Genomic DNA, 17,158 nt, shown 5'->3' with positions numbered 1-17,158 from the left:
CTTTATTTTGCAAAAACAAAGATAATTGTTCTGTTTTTTTCTTATGTTTCCTTTGTATGTTGTTGATCTGTTTATAGTTTCAGTAAACAATTTGAACCTAAGAAAAGGCTATAGAAGGAAAATCTTACGTTCAAGTATGAGAGGGTATTAGAAGCAACACATTTTAAAAGGAAATAATGATCTTTTTTTTAAATTTAAAAGTAATGCAGATTTGTTTTAGAACAAATACTTTTTTGTTTTTGTTTTTTCTTTAGAATGTTTCTTGCATGTTTTATAATTAGCTTGTTTTATGTTTAATTTCAGCTGTTCCACTCGATTCAGAGAACATGTATGGAGTTGCTTAAAGCAATTGAACTCTATCAAAAAAGAATTTGTTGTAAGTATAACTAACTACAGCAGTTAAGCAGGGAGCTGAGTCTGCAATATGGAAGTAACTAATATGTGACAAAGTGAAGATGATCATGGGATAACTGCTACTCTCTTCATCCTAGTTAAATTTGAAGCTAACCCTTCCATTATAAACCCAGTTTTGAAACTAACCTCCTAATTTGGCCAAAGTTCCTTCAATTCTTCTGAAATTGTACCTGTGTGATACTAGACCAGGATACAGAGTAACAGCCGTGTTAGTCTGTATTCGCAAAAAGAAGAACAGGAGTACTTGTGGCACCTTAGAGACTAACAAATTTATTAGAGCATAAGCTTTCGTGGACTACAGCCCACTTCTTCGGATGCATATAGAATGGAACATATATTGAGGAGATATATATACACACATACAGAGAGCATAAACAGGTGGGAGTTGTCTTACCAACTCTGAGAGGCCAATTAATTAAGAGAAAAAAAACTTTTGAAGTGATAATCAAGCTAGCCCAGTACAGACAGTTTGATAATAAGTGTGAGAGTACTTACAAGGGGAGATAGAGTCAATGTTTGTAATGGCTCAGCCATTCCCAGTCCTTATTCAAACCGGAGTTGATTGTGTCTAGTTTGCATATCAATTCTAGCTCAGCAGTCTCTCTTTGGAGTCTGTTTTTGAAGTTTTTCTGTTGTAATATAGCCACCCGCAGGTCTGTCACTGAATGACCAGACAGGTCACTATTACAAACATTGACTCTATCTCCTCTTGTAAGTACTCTCACACTTATTATCAAACTGTCTGTACTGGGCTAGCTTGATTATCACTTCAAAAGTTTTTTTTCTCTTAATTAATTGGCCTCTCAGAGTTGGTAAGACAACTCCCACCTGTTTATGCTCTCTGTATGTGTGTATATATATCTCCTCAATATATGTTCCATTCTATATGCATCCGAAGAAGTGGGCTGTAGTCCACGTAAGCTTATGCTCTAATAAATTTGTTAGTCTCTAAGGTGCCACAAGTACTCCTGTTCTTCTTTAGACCAGGATAGACAGGAGTACATATAGGAGATAGGCCTTGATTCTTGAATGCTTTCCTAACTACTTGACTTACCCAAATTTAGAAGTGGCTTATGTTAGAAACTCCAAATTTGGTTTTCTTGGTGAGGAGTGTGTCTTTTGAGGGATAAATGTGAATTTAGTGTGCATTAGGAGCAATGGAGGTTTTAACACAACACAGCCATGACACTGAATTGATAGTCAAACTGGCCCTGACATGTGGACAGCCACAATGAGTGGCAGATCAGAGAACCACATGTGGGGGAGGGTGGGTTATGGTCCGAGGCAGAAAATAAGCTAACGGGGGACTAGTCAGGGGGAGAGCCACATTGGTGGTGGGGGGCGGGGGGGCTGGTTCTATTCTGTAGAGTGTTGTAGGTACTTTCCCATCCCACTCCCCACCTCCACCTGCCCCCCAAGAAAAAAAGCCCGTGAAAAGTCTCAAGATGTAGAGGAAAAGTGTGATTACACAATAGTTCAATATATCCGAGTTAGTGTTCCATGGTAGCAGTGATGACCCAAGTGAAGTCTTATGTGTGACGATTATATAGGGAGGAATATACTCGATTAGAATGCAGTGTGGGCATAGAGTGGATTTGGCTAACAAGGGGCCCTTGCTGACATCTAGAAATATAATTTGTATAACAATATTTCAATTACAGTGATGACTGTCTCTCTTCCTTCACGTGTCACTTGTTTTACTCTGCATGACCTGACATGCGGATGGCCAAGAGGCTGACAGACAGGGAGCTATGTGTGGAGAGTTCTAATCTGGGGCGGGGGTAGGAAAAAGTGCTTGCTGCAGGGGACAGCTTGTCTGGAGGAGGTCCATGAGGTGAAAATGGCTGTGACCTTCTGGCATCGCAGAGATCTGGTTTAAGGCGACAACCAATTGTAGTTTACTTACTTCCACTCCAGAAGTATCCAGCATGTAACACTCCCACTTCCAATCCCCCAGAAAATTCAACAAGAGAGACCTTTAAACTATGCAGCTTTTGAAATACCAGTAGAATCATAAAGTGAGCAGACCATCCAGCAATTAACTTAAAAAGAAAATCACACATTTATCCTGAAGAATTAAATCTCCAACTAAATAATACAATAATAGAAAAGGGGAGAGAGATTTTAAGGGGCCAGCTGGTGTAAATCAACATTGGCTTCAATAGAGCTATGCTATTTTATATCAACTGAGGATCTGGCTCCATGAGTGGTGTTTTTTTTGTTTGTTTGTTTGTTTTTTTTAGATCAAGGGAAATAATATTGGCAGGTCACAGTAGGCTCCTTCATATGATCTCACCACGGTAATATCTTTATTCAAGCAATAAACAGCACATTCGCTTGTTGCCTTTCAGCCCAGAGATCATTTTGCGGTTCTTATTACACTACACCAAACTCACTGACAGGTGTGTTCAAGTGAATCTCAGCTTTTGTTTCATAAATCCAGGAACTGCATAAAGGTTAATTAGAAAAAACTTTTTTTGTGCTGTGCTGCTTGGATCTGAAGTGAATTGTGAGCCTATTTTTGCTGTTCACATTTTTAAACAGTTAAAATCTATTACATTGCATATATATGACCATTCATTCCTTTTTCATTAGTTTTGTCTCAGGAAGAAAATGAATTGGGGAAATTTCTTCGATCACAGGGTTCTCAGGATAAAACCAGAGCAGGAAAAATGATGCAGGCCACAGGAAAGGCCCTCTGCTTTTCTTCTCAGCAAAGGTATGTCAGCTTCAGCGTGTAAGGGAAATGTTACTCCATGGCTTCATTCATGTTGGACCAAATTCTGTGCACTGACATTTTTTCAGTGTCCTCAATGACTGGCTTGAAATACACCATTTTGAGCTGAACAATGTGGCTGCTTGTCTCAAAATGAAACATCACATGCTGAACATTGGGAGGTTGATATGTTCATCTTAGGTTGTAATTTGACTGTTAGCACAGCTAGTAACAGCCACAGGTGGGATCTTCAAAAGCATATAAGTTTCTTAGGAGCACAGATCCCACTGACTGTGCTCCTAAGTAGCCTAGATATTTTTGAAAATCCCTCTCTTTAGCTAATTATCTGGCATGCATCCAATTATGTAAACCCTTGCATGTGGCAAACTAGGTTCTTTTAGAATGCCAGTAAATGTGCCTTAGCCTCTCACCAAAGCCCCAGTGCCCCATAAGTAATCCTGTATCATATGAAAACTTTTTTATATGTATGAATATTCAGAGCCAGAATCAACATTTTGGTCTTTTTTTAGCCAACATAAAGAGAGAACCACATACGTCCTTCCCTGGCCCAGACGGCCAGTTCTCCCCTCCACCTCTATGACCCACCCTCCTCATAACAAGTCACTGCTGCACTTTATTGTGTCATCAGCCTCTGGCCATCTCAGTAACGGAAGATCAGCCAGATGTAGTAGCTCCCTGGCTGTGCCAGCCCTACACTTACTAGACATTCCCCTATGCCAGGGAAATCCCCAGATAGCTACTTAAACCAGCTTTAAAATCTACTTTATGCCACTAATAGGCTGTTGAATGTGTCTCGGTGAAGCTGCTGCTGGCTACAGGCAGGGGAAAGCAGCAGCTGGAGGTAGGAAGGGCAAGTTAGTAGTAGGTAGAATTTTTTGAGAGCCTGTTAAGGGGAGGAAGTGGGTGTGAGTGGGGGAGCTGATCTCCCCAGCTGCCTCTCCATAATGCTGGGTCTGAGAGTATGGCAGAAAATGCCTTAAAACTTCATAAAAATAAACAGAATTATTCAAATTCCTTTGAAAACTCAGATAAATTATCTGCTTGACTGCTGACTTCAGTGTTACCTGCTCATAGCAGGGTTACATTCTTAACCCTACCATTAACCTAATGTGCAGTTTTAACATTACAATCCCGTATATCTGTGGTATGTGACTAGTAACAGGTGCTTTATCAAAGGTTTTGTGACTGTTAAATGTAATTCCCATTTGCTAATTTCACTTGTCTCAACCTTTTAATTGATGCACACACATACACTGATAAATTTTGCAGTGAATACACGGAAAAAGATTCCTCTGTTACTGATTTGAGAAGCTGAAAGTAATTGTGAAAATCATGACACCTGTGCAGAAAGCATGCACAACATAGACGTAAAGATATCCTCGTCACTTATGACCGTAAATGAGTCTTTGGACAATCTCACATGTTGTAGTCATTTCAGTGAATTTCTTTTAGACTGACATGTCCATTTCATACTTTTTAGAAATGGCTCAGGGTTGTGTATATTTGTTTGATTGCTATTTTTTTTTAAAGAAACTACTATTATCTTTATGGATCAGTTCAAAATATATGTTTTTGGGTTGTTTTTTAAAGGTTGGCATTACGTACTCCTTTGTGCAGACTGTACCAAGAAGTGGAGACTTTTAGATATAGGGCTATATCAGATACATGGCTGACCGTAAACCGAATGGAACAGTATCGGACTGAATACCGAGGAGCACTACTTTGGATGAAAGATGTCTCTCAAGAACTGGATCCGGATCTTTACAAGCAGATGGAGAAGTTTAGGAAGGTATGATGTTTCCTGTGGTTTGCTGGAGGGGGAAGCATGGTAAATGGTAGTGAAGCATGATTTTGATTCCTGTGAGGAAGACATTCAACAGCACTGAGGATGCAATTAATCAAAACTGATCTTTTCCATGTGACAGAATACCCATTAATTTGATGTGGAATATTATATCTTTCACGGATGATGAGGCTAAGGGGGAGAGAAAGTGGCAAGAAATCACAGTTCTTAACTACCTGGTTCTGATTAGAATACATTTTTGTATTTTATATAATATATATTTTAAAATGTTTAACTGAGGGGAAACACCTGAATGATTAAGAGAAGGAGATATGTCTGCACTCAACAGGGGTGGAGAAGATTGATGATGCTACTAGAAAGTACGAAAATTCTGTATAGACTAATAGAAATACCATAATATTTGTTGCTGAGTTGAACTGTTTGGGCTTGGTTAAAGGCCAAAATTTTCAAAAGTGACTAGTGATTTCTTTAGGTGTCTCATTTTTTTTTTTTCAGTACTCAATTTGGGAAACCTCAAAGAGGATTGATTTTTCAGAAAGTGCTCAGCACTCAACCTTCAAAAATCAGGCCATTTTAAGGTATTTCAAGGTTGGCACCCAAAAACTAAGATACTCCATCACTATTCACTCTCGAAAAGCTTAGCCCAAAGATACCACACCTCAAGGTAGCAACGTAGGAGTTACTTAGGCTATGTCTGTGCTACAGAGTCTATGTCAGCATTGCTGAGCCTAGTGTAGACTGAGGCCCAGATTTTTAAAGGTATTTAGACATTGCTCTGTTCAGTGTTGCAATGCCTAAGTCTTATTTTCAAAAGGGATTCAGGCACTGAGGAGCCTAAATCCCATTAACAGTCACCACTGTGTACAGCAGCAGCTAAATACCTTTAAAAATCTGGGCCTCAGTGTATGCATATAGAAATTCTTCAGTCAGTGTAGAAACACTGCCCTTCAGAACGATGTTAGCTGTGCCAACAAAAGCACTCTTCTGTTGGCATAGCCGCACCTACACTGGGGGTTTTGTTGGCATAGCTATGTCAGTCAGGGATGTTTTTTTTTTCTTTTTCACGCAGCTGACCAACATAGCTATGCCAATATAAGTTTTAAGTGTAGACCATACTGATCTCCTTTGGCTCCAGTTCATTCTTAGGAGGCCTTTACAGTCGTAGCTATAGGACTAGTGGCTGTTCTCCTTACAGAATGTAGTAGAACTAGTAGTATGCTTGCTGTTGTGAATCTGGTTTGGAGTGAGGGGGCAGAATCCTGGATCGCAGGCAAAGACCTACACTCTCAATAAATACATTTATAATGTTAACAGAAATGGCATAATATTGTAGGTAATTGGCTTGAGATCTAGAAGTTACTTTGGTACATACCTGCCCTAAAGAAAGTTGTCTGAAAGAGAACTTGCTCTCCTTGAAGCCTTAAATGAACTGTCTGTTTCCTTTAACTGGAAATATTTTGAGATGAAGTAAATGTTTTCATATGATTATACTGCACAATATATTTTGTTTTGTTTGGGGGGGAAGGGATTAAAACTTGAATCGAACACTGATAGGAAAGAATTGGCATGTCTAGTTCATATTAATATTTGTGAATGCAAGCTGTGACAATAGCAGTGGGGTGGGAGGGATAAAATTCCCAAATCTTGACATAATTTTTCTTTAATGCGTCAGTACAGGATATGCCTGCAAATCTCAGGGCACCCAACTTGTATTTTATTGTGCCTGTTGGGAAATTTTTATAATGGCAGGTTCTTGCAGGCAAAATAATCAGTCTGGTCCCAGCCTCGGCCAGTTGCTTATGTATAACAATTGATTTAGTGGAAATGCACTATAAAAGGAATGTTTGAATAAAGAATTGAAAATAGTATTGGTAATGGTCATTCAAACCTGATTTATGCTCTTCTTGTCAACAAGTGATGTGGAAGATCTACATTATCAAAAAGATAGAGTAGTTAAGTTAATGAGGGTTTTTACGGGAAACTAGTTAAAATCTTGTCCATGAAATTTAAGTCTTCTCAGGATGCTATGTCTCAAAGTTGGCAATGAAGATTTCTGAAAGTTGCTATGAATGTTTTGTCTTAAAGCTGTTAGGAGCTTTTGCATCCTGTTTACAATACCGCCCCTGGGAGCCAAGTATTTTGAAACCTGTATAATTCTGTAAGCAGTTTTGTCTGTTGCAGTTACATCAAGTTAGTTTATTTCTTAAACTGTTTACCAGAGTTCTATTAGGCTAAAATCTCTAATTTCTCCCTGTCCCTTCCATCCCCAGCTATTATTTAACATTAAACTTTTCAGACCACATTGGAATGCCAAGTACAAAAAGCTCTACATTTTATAGCCAACAAAATATATATATCCTATTTTTGGATAAAGCAATGCCTGTGATATTGACTACCTCTATAGTTCCCCCTCACACTGAACAACTGCTGCTTCTTCTTCGAGTGATTGTTCATGTCCATTCCAAGCAGGTGTGTGCACGCCAGCCGGAAGATTTTACTATAGCAGCGTCCGTAGGGTCGGCTTTGGCACCCCCTGGAGTGGCGCCTTCATGGCGCTGTATATACGGGCCAGCCGACCCCCCACCCCCTCAGTTTCTTCTTACTGCCGGTGATGGCTAGCTGGAACTTCGTTTGCTCTTCAGCAATCGTAGCAGTGTTCCATCGTTGTTGTAAATAGTTAGTTAGTTTGTTGTTTAGTGCTAGCTTAGTTAGTTATTAGTTGGGGGGTTTTCCCCAAGTTTTCGTTGCCCCGCCGGGGCATTCCCGGGTCCCTAGGGTTCAAACTCTGCCGGGACTGCGGGAAATTCATGCCGAACAGTGACCCGCACTCTTCGTGCTTGAGGTGCCTAGGGGAGAGCCACCAAAGAAACAGGTGCAGTATCTGCAGGACTTTTCGCCCCAGGACTCTCAAAGACAGAGAGCAGAGACTTAAAGTCCTCCTAATGGAGGCGGCCCTGCAGCCGCAATCAGATCCCGGGCCTACCGAGACGGCACCGAACACTTCATCCTCGGTGCGCAGTGTTCCGGCACCGGAGATAAGTTGTGAGGCCAAGGCCACCAAACCCCGGCATCGGAGAGAGTCAGCGCACAAGAAACCATCCTCGATGAGACACCGTTCCCCATCGCCAGTGCCTTTTAAAAGGAATCAGGCCGGTGAGGGATTGTTCTCCACACTGGGACTCTAAAGGGTCGGCGCCGTCCACGTCTACTATCGGACAATTCACGCTGCAGACCCATCTGGCCATCCCGTTGACTCCCGCCCCGGAGAGGGTACGGTCGAGTCCGGAAAAGCCTAGATCCCCGGACATAATGGAGGAAGCGTGCATCCCATCGACGCCGGAGGCATTCGAGGCCGCCTCAGACCTCTTGAGCCTCCTGGTGCCAGCGTAGCCGCACTGGTGCAGAGAACCTCCGGCTACCTCTCGGGCCCATTATCAATCTAGGGGCAAACCGGCAATGCTCTCACCGCGCTCCCCGCGCCGCGCCACTCTAGCGGCACCGGTGCAGACATCACCCACTACGGCAACAGTGGGTACTGCGCCTCCTATGTCCTCCTACTCAGAAACTTCAGACTCAGAGGCGGACTCGTACTGCTCTAACAGATCAAGAAATAGGCGATCGTCCTCACGTACAAGTGCCCAACCATACCCACCGCAGTGGCAGCAGCAGCAGTGGCAACCGCCCCCCCAGTGGCCCTTCTGGACGCCATGGGCCTACCACCAGTCAGTGGGTCACGTGTACGGACCCCGCTCACGAGCCGCATCTGTCTCTTCAACGTCAGCGGTACCGCCGCTAATGCCACCACCACCGGCACCGCCGTCTGACAGGAGTGTGCCACAAAGGGACCCGGTACTGCCTAGCCAAACCATGGCACCGATGGGGACCTTGCTCCCAACACCGCGGGCACTGTCCAGCACGCCTTGTCGCTCGGTATTGACCCCGGTACCGGCCGCGGTGCCGCATCCCGAGTCTGCACCGGCCGCGCAGCCTGAGTACCATGTGCTGCAGCCCCTCGTAGAGGGAGAGGGGGTAGATGAAGGCCCTCTTCAAGGGATCTCTTCCTCCTCATCTCTGGATGAGGCAGTAGCGGGAACTTCAGCGGCACCGGCCCCGGAGGACAATAGGATCCTCCAACAACTGCTTACTCGAGCAGCCCAAAGCCTCTCGATCCAGACTGAGGAGATCGAGGTGGACACGGATCCGGTGATTGATATCCTGACCCCGTAAGGCCCATCCAGGGTAGCCCTACCTCTCATAGAAACCATTACGGACACAACCTGCACCTTGTGGCAAACCCCTGCCTCATTGGCCCCTACGGCCAAAAGGACTGAGAGGCGATATTTCGTTCCAACCAAGGGCTATGAACATCTTTATACACACCCTCCCCTGGACTCCCTAGTGGTTGATGCGGCCAACCAGAGGGAACGCCAAGGTTTTCAGGGGGCTACGCCTAAAAATAGAGAGGCCAAAAAGTTGTACCTGTTCGGGCGCAAGGTGTATTCAACGGAGGGCCTGCAGTTGTGCATTGCCAATCAGCAAGCCATAGTGAGCCGGTATGGACACAACACGTGCTCGGCTTTGTCTAGGTTCACGGACCTCCTTCCGCAGGAGTCGCGAACTGAGTTTTCAGCCCTGGTTGAGGAGGGGAGATTGATTACCCGGGCTTCCCTCCAGGCAGCCCTGGACGCAGCCGATTCAGCTTCACGCATGTTGGTGACTGGTCTGGTCACGAGGCGTGAAGCCTGGCTTCAAGTTTCCAGCCTCCCTCACGAGGTCCAACGAAAGATCCAGGACCTCCCCTTCGAAGGGCCCACATTCTTCTTGGAGAAGACTGATAAGAGGCTTCATAGCCTAAAGGACTTACGGACCACTCTCCATTCACTAGGCCTACACACCCGTCACTCAGCGTAGGCAGTTTAGGCCACCGCAGGCCCCTCGGCCGTATCAGCCTCAAAATCGAGGGGATGCCTTGCGCAGAAGGCCAAGGACGGGCAGGAAGAGGCAACAACAGCAGCCCTTCAGCCAGTCATCTGCCCAACCAAGGCCTACACAGGGGCCTAGACCACCATTTTGATGGCTTGGTCGAGGGCGACCTCCTAGTCAGAACCCTGGATCCGTCCAACCTTACCTTCTGGTCACGTCTGTCCCCCTTTTATCGTGCATGGGCCCAGATCACATCAGACGCTTGAGTGCTTCGCACGGTAAAGGAGGGATATTCTATCCAGTTCTCCTCCCTCCCGCCCCACCAGCCCCCCTCCCTGTCCCTCTTCAAGGACCCCTCTCACGAGCAACTTCTACTTCAAGAAGTTCAGTCCCTCCTCACATCAGGAGCAGTAGAGGAGGTTCCTCAGGAGCTATGGGACAAGGGCTTCTATTCTTGATATTTCCTAATACCGAAAGTGAAAGGGGGCCTCAGACCTATTCTGGACTTGCGGCATCTCAACAAGTTTGTGAAGAAGCTCAAGTTCTGCATGGTCTCCCTGTCCTCCATCATTCCTTCCATGGATCCAGGAGACTGGTATGCCGCCCTCGACTTAAAGGACGCATACTTTCATATTGCGATAATCCCTCAGCACAGGCGTTACCTCAGGTTTCTCGTGGGCAACGCTCATTTACAGTTTATGGTTCTGCCCTTCGGTCTGTCAGCAGCCCCAAAGGTCTTCATGAAGTGCATGGCAGTCGTGGCTGCCTTCCTACGCAGGCAGGGGATCCAAGTGTTTCCCTACCTGGACGATTGGCTCATCAAGGGCAGGTCCAGGGGCACAAGTGGAGGCTCAGGTGGTCTTTACCAGGCAAACCTTCCTCGTGCTCGGCCTCTTACTCAACGAGGCCAAGTCCACACTATCTCCAACCCAAAAAATCGAATTCATAGGGGCAGTTCTGGACTCGACACATGCCAGGGCATATCTCCCAGAGGCCAGATTCTGGACTATATCCAACATTATTCTCGGTCTCCAACATTACCCCACCACCACAGCAAGAAGCTGCCTCAAATTACTAGGGCACATGGCAACATGTACCTACATGGTGAGACACGCCAGACTCCGACTGTGCCCACTCCAGTCTTGGTTGGCAGGGGTTTATCGGCCAGTCAGGGACTCCCTAGGATCAGTGGTGACGTTACCTCGGCCGGTGTTGGACTCCCTTCAATGGTGGCTCGACCCGCGGGTGGTCTGCGCAGGAGTTCCTTTCCTCGACCCCTCTTCCTCCCTCTCCCTGGTAACGGACGCATCGGATCGGGGATGGGGTGCACATCTGGGCGACCTCAGAACCCAAGGCCTTTGGTCACGAGAGGATCTTTCGCTGCACATCAACGTCAGGGAATTACGAGCTGTGCGCCTCGCATGCATAGTCTTCAAATCTCAGCTGGCAGGCAGGTGCATTTCTGTCCTCATGGACAATACTCCAACGATGGTCTATATCAACAAAAAGGGTGGTGCTCGCTCCTCTCCCCTTTGCCGGGAGGCCCTTGCATTATGTGACTTTTGCGTATAGAACGTAATTCACCTGACAGCATCCTACCTCCCGGGGACGCACAACGGGCTTGCTGACGCACTCAGCCGCTCGTTCCAGGGTCACGAGTGGTCTATCTGCTGGGATATAGTTCTCTCAATTTTCCGACTCTGGGGTCATCCCCAGGTGGACCTGTTTTGCCTCCAGCGAGAACAGGAAGTGTCATCAATTCTGCTCCCTCAGGGGATGCAGTCTGGGGTCCCTAACAGACGCCTTTCTCCTCTCTTGGACAGACGGGCTATTTTACGCCTTTACCCCGATTCCCATGATTCACAGAGTAATCCTCAAGGCCCGCAGAGATCATGCTCAGCTCATCCTGATAGCGCCTGTGTGGCCACGCCAGCACTGGTACACGTCTCTCCTGCACATGTCTATGCGGGTGCCATTCAGGTTGCCCCTACTACCGGACTTGATCACACAGGATCGCGGTCGCCTGCTTCACCCGAACCTGGAGTCGCTCCACCTTACAGCCTGGATGCTCCATGGCTAAACCCCGTGGAGTTGCAATGCTCTCATCAGGTCAGGCAGGTCCTTCTGGGTAGCAGGAATCCCTCAACAAGGGCCACGTACTTGGCCAAGTGGAAGCGCTTCTCCCTCTGCGCCACACAATGGGGCCAGGCTCCCTTGCTCGCCCCAGTCCCTCTCATATTGGACTATTTGCTACATCTGAGACACCTGGGACTGACTCTCTCGTCGGTTCGAGTACATCTTGCTGCAATCTCGGCATTCCACCTGGGAGACGGGGGTACCTCAGTGTTTGTGAACCCACTCGTTGGACGGTTCCTTAAGGGCCTTGACAGACTGTTCCCGCACATCCGTCAACCTGTCCCTGCTTGGGACCTCAATTTGGTCCTGTCCATCCTCACAGGTCCCCCCTTCGAGCCGCTGGCTTCGTGCTCGCTGTTATATCTTTCCTATAAGGTTGCATTCTTGGTGGCTATCACATCAGCCTGGAGAGTGTCAGAACTCAGAGTTCTAGCATCTGAACCCCCGTACACCGTCTTCCACAAGGACAAGGTCCAAATTGGGCCACACCCAGCGTTCCTGCCTAAGGTGGTTTCCCCATTTCACATGGGTCAAGATGTTTTTCTCCCGGTATTTTATCCGAAACCACACTCCTCTGCGAGGAAGCGTAGGCTGCAGTCCCTCGACGTTCGCAGGGCGCTCGCTTTCTATATCGAAAGGACAAGATCCTTCAGAAAGTCAACCCAACTTTTCGTCGCTGTGGCCGACAGGATGAAAGGACTCCCGGTCACATCACAGCGAATTTCGGCTTGGATCAGAACCTGCATCTGGGAGTGCTACAGTCGGGCCAATATACCAGCCCCGCCTATCACGGCCCACTCCACAAGAGCGCAGGCCTCTTCCGCTGCGTTCCTGGCCCAGGTCCCGATGCAGGAAATTTGTAGAGCGGCCACCTGGTCCTCAATCCACACCTTTACGGTGCACTACGCCATCACACACCAGGCCAGAGATGATGCTGCCTTTGGCCGTGCAGTCCTCCAGTCTGCAGTGACCTCCGACCCCACCGCCTATCTTCGGGCTTGTGAGTCACCTGCTTGGAATGGACATGAACAATCACTCGAAGAAGAAAAAACGGTTACTCACCTTCTCTTAACTGTTCTTCGAGATGTGTTGTTCATGTCCATTACAATACCCACCCTCCTACCCCTCTGTCGGAGTATCGGCAAGAAGGAACTGAGGGGGTGGGGGGTCAGCTGGCCCCTATATACAACGCCATGAAGGCACCACTCCAGGGGGCGCCGAAGCCGACCCTACGGACGCTGCTATAGTAAAATCTTCTGGCTGGCATGCACACGGCGCGCACACACCTGCTTGGAATGGACATGAACAATCACTCGAAGAACAACAGTTACGAGAAGGTGAGTAACTGTTTTATCAGACTGGTCATTGTGTATTCAAAGGTTGTTAGCCCTCTTATAGAAATTTTTTGTTGTTGTCTCCTCTAACATTGGGGAACACTTGGATTGCTTTATGCCTAAAGATTTTTGTAGATTAATTTTATTTAACAAGTTATGGTGGTGCTCATGCTACTCCATGGACAGTTTAAGTAGTGTTCAGATACTGTAGTTCTCAACAGTAGAAGTAGCTGAGTTGTTTTTGTTCTCCTCTTGCTTGCAAATCTAAATTGTGCCATAATGTGGCAGTATTCTACTGTATTTTTTTAGATGAAGTTGGGATTTATATAATTACAACTGAGAAATCATGTGGTAGTTTTGTGTTCAATAAAAGACTTTATGCACTTTGGAAAAACAAAATCTGTAAATATAAAGTGCCAACTTAGAGGAAAAATCAAGTGTTTGGTTTGGGTGCTGCATATTCAGTGATGCAAGTAGTTAGTGAGGTTGAGTTCAAATCCTTGGAGGGTTATTTTAAAAAAAAATTTTAAAGTGCTGTTCAGTCTTTTGATTGCAAAAAGACCACGGTATTTATTTTAACAGTAATCTTTTTTTGTTTTGTTTTAGATTTTTAAGTAAACATTTGTGGTTTTAATTTCTCCTAGTTAATATGTGAAGAAATCTGCCTTTGGCAATATTTATATCACTTGATCATATGAATGTTTGTTGGAATATATATGCTTTCCTAATGAGCTTCTAAATATAATACATATACCATTGTAAATCTGGTGGCTTTTTTTCAGAGACTAAAGTAACTTCATATAGACAAGTTTCTGATATCCTTCCTCAAAAAAATAACAGGATTTACACACTAAAAGGCCAGCAGTCCAAACAGTATTGTTAGAGTTGATAACATTGGAGTTAAACCACTAGCATTTTTTGTAGCTCTCTTTCAAAACAGCAGAGGTACTTGGGGCACACGTTTACCTTTGCTGAATGCAGGGGCACCAGCATGAGCATGCAGAGCCCCCCAAAGTCTCCACACTCAAGTGGACCCAGTGTGGCTTTCCATTGATAACATGAATATGATATTTTTTTATTGTTTATAAAACAATTGCATTCCTTATTATGTCAAACCAGAGAAGGAGTAAGTCATTCACATTTTTCTGCACACTTCAACAAATCTTATGTGCCTCTGACCCTTTTTCAATTAACAGATTACATGGACACACTAAGGTGGCTCTACGTGTAATGTAATCAGCTACCTGGTGTTCCATCTTACACTGAGAAGATCCAAAGTTACCTGCTCTTGAGTTTGTTACCTCATGCTGACCCTTATGTGACTATAAGGGAAACGTTATGTGTCACAGGGCTGGATGTACGTTGTGCATCCATTTACATAGCAAATTACTCCTTTCTGTACCTCTTTCTTCATCTTCCATTGTTATTCTCCACCCCACTTCCCCTCATTCCTAGGATTTGGACTGCACCATTCCAGAGTAGTGGGTTTTTCAAAGTTGCCGGATTGGGACCCGTCAGTGAAGCTGAGCTACCATCAGCTAGAGTTGTAAGGTACGGGTGGGGGGTGGGGGATATTGGCCCATTATCTCATCTTTCCCCTTCAGCTTCAGGCAGACACTTTACCCAGCAACTTTAGTCCCAATTGAACAAGCATGGGAAAAAATAAATGTAAGGTGGAAGAAGTGGTGCAGGGGCTCAGTCTGCAGTGCAGCTTTGTAGTCTTCCCTTATGGGATTCATCTGTCTGGAGTGCATTGCAAGTCCTGCACCTGTGTGGTGCTCAGATGCTATGGTGATAGGTGCCATTATAAGAGCCTAGAACCCTAGATAGATAGCTCAATCCAACCTGAGGGAGAGGAAGCTGGGCTGTGAAGGTGAGGCTGCATACAGGCTCAGTTTTTGGGCTCGGTGGAAACTGATGTCAGGTCTATGAATGGGTCAGAATCTCCTCAGACAGGAACCAGAAAACAGTAGGAGACACACCTTTCCTACATATCCTAGACCTTAGGCCTCTAAGATCTCCAGAGTTGTCACAGAGTCACCGGGGCGATGCTCTGGAACTACTCCGTATGAAGCCAGCCAGGACTCTGGGGGAGCATGCCTCCTTTTCTGAGCATGCTCTCTCCAGAGCAAGAAGCTTACACAGTTTCGACCTTCCTGGGTCTGACATTCAGCATCTCCTTCCACACTGTGTGCTTCCCGCAACGAGTCTGCCCAGGCGGGGCTCCTGGGGAAGCCAGAGGGCCCTGCACCGCAGCCAGATGTGACTCTCAGCCAGCCGGTAAAACAGAAGGTTTATTAGTCGACAGGAACACAGCGTAGGCCAGGGCTCTGGCCCTCCACCCACGCCCCAAGCCAGCCGAAACTGACTTGCTTCCAGCTGCCTGGCCCCTGCCCTGCCCATTGCTCCTCCTCCTCCAGCCTTTGTCTCACTTCCCGGACCAAGAGTCCAAGGGTCGCATCCCCCTCCTGGATCTCAGGTTATGAAGGGGCGGCCATAGCATCCGTGCAGGCAGCTGAAGCAGCCCCCGCGAAAATCACACACCCTTATTCCCACCACCTAGACATTGGTGCAATACACAGGGAAACTGAGGCACGCAGCATTCATGCAAAACAGTAAGACTCACATAGGCTCACATACAACATAACAAGGGAAAATCCCCACTATGTCACACGTATCTGATTAGGATCCTCATTCTTGCATGCAAGGAAGCCCTGGGGTGTGTCGGACATTAAGCCATGAATGCCAGATTTTATAATTGACAAAGGAGAAACATATTTTATTCACCTAAAAATAAAAATGTGAGTCCCAGAGGGGTGCCCAGGAATATTTTGAATACCAGGTACAGTTTCACACATTTTAGATAATTTTAGAACCCTGCAGATCAAAGAATTCATGCTAAGATAACAAAACCCTGCTGGTGCTTATGTGGACTTCTGCAGTAGCGTAACTGGCCGGAGACAAGTTCTGTATTGTGTTTAAAAATGGAACCCAGACACACCTCCAAAGCCACTTCCCCACAAACCCAGTCATAAATTTCCATTGGTCAGGGACACAAAGAGGTAAGCAAGAAACATTCATAAAAACAACCATGTACGTTTTGCGTTTTCCACTTTAAAAAAATATATGGTTTGTCATGTTCCATCTGTTGGTTCTCATTTCACTGTTCCATTCCTTCTACAGGTACCTTCATCTTGTCTTTCTGCTTTCTTTTTCCTGTGTCCCTCAATTTCTTTCCTTCTTTCCTCCTTCCTTCCAGCCCTCTCTTTCACATTCCCAAACATCAGATCCCTTTTTCCACTTACCCCTCCATTCTCTTGGTGCTCCCTCTCAAACTCTTCTTTCCTCTATTTCCCCCTGCACTTGATCCTTAACACTCTCTGAGTGAGGGGGAGAGCATCACGCTTTCCCCAACACCGTTGCTATCTTTTCTTGTCCTGTTGGGTTCTGGGAAGTGGGTGAGCGCAAGCCCGCCCACAGCTAACGTCCCCTCCCCCAGCCTAAGGAGAGGAGCCACTGAACCCGGGACTCACTTTCTTGTGACAATGCTTTCTTGTGGCTTGTTTCCTCTCTTTCTCCTGGGTAGGGGTTTCTCGGCATTTCAAGGGGTGTGGAGGAGCCTGCAGTAGCCACACCACAGGGTCTCTTAGTTAGAGAGGTCTGAGCCTCTACTGTTCGCTACAACGTGGTGCTACTTTATGGCTCGAGGAAAGCAGAGGTGCTTGGTCCATTGTATCTGTGGTCTGATTGAGAAAGATAGCTCAGCATGGCTGCCTTGCTCCACTCATTTGGTGGGCAGGAGTCTGGGAG

General features: G+C 46.1%; 1 protein-coding gene across 2 annotated transcripts in view; it reads left to right on the top strand.

Annotated features, from left to right (window-relative positions):
- ICA1 (islet cell autoantigen 1) overlaps positions 1 to 17,158 on the top strand; it is a 92,900-nt gene that overhangs the window by 17,025 nt on the left and 58,717 nt on the right. For both annotated transcript variants that reach the window (XM_034760525.1, XM_034760524.1), the window contains exons 4-6: positions 304 to 376; positions 3,010 to 3,133; positions 4,742 to 4,940. In XM_034760525.1, the coding sequence (XP_034616416.1) occupies positions 304 to 376; positions 3,010 to 3,133; positions 4,742 to 4,940 (396 nt within the window). The remainder of the gene's footprint in view (positions 1 to 303; positions 377 to 3,009; positions 3,134 to 4,741; positions 4,941 to 17,158) is intronic.

This window comes from Trachemys scripta, chromosome 2 (genome assembly GCF_013100865.1).
Source record: "Trachemys scripta elegans isolate TJP31775 chromosome 2, CAS_Tse_1.0, whole genome shotgun sequence".
In the NCBI taxonomy this organism is placed as follows: domain Eukaryota; kingdom Metazoa; phylum Chordata; order Testudines; family Emydidae; genus Trachemys; species Trachemys scripta.
The sequence above is the reverse complement of the archived record's forward strand: the minus strand, read 5'-3'. Positions and strand labels throughout refer to the sequence as shown.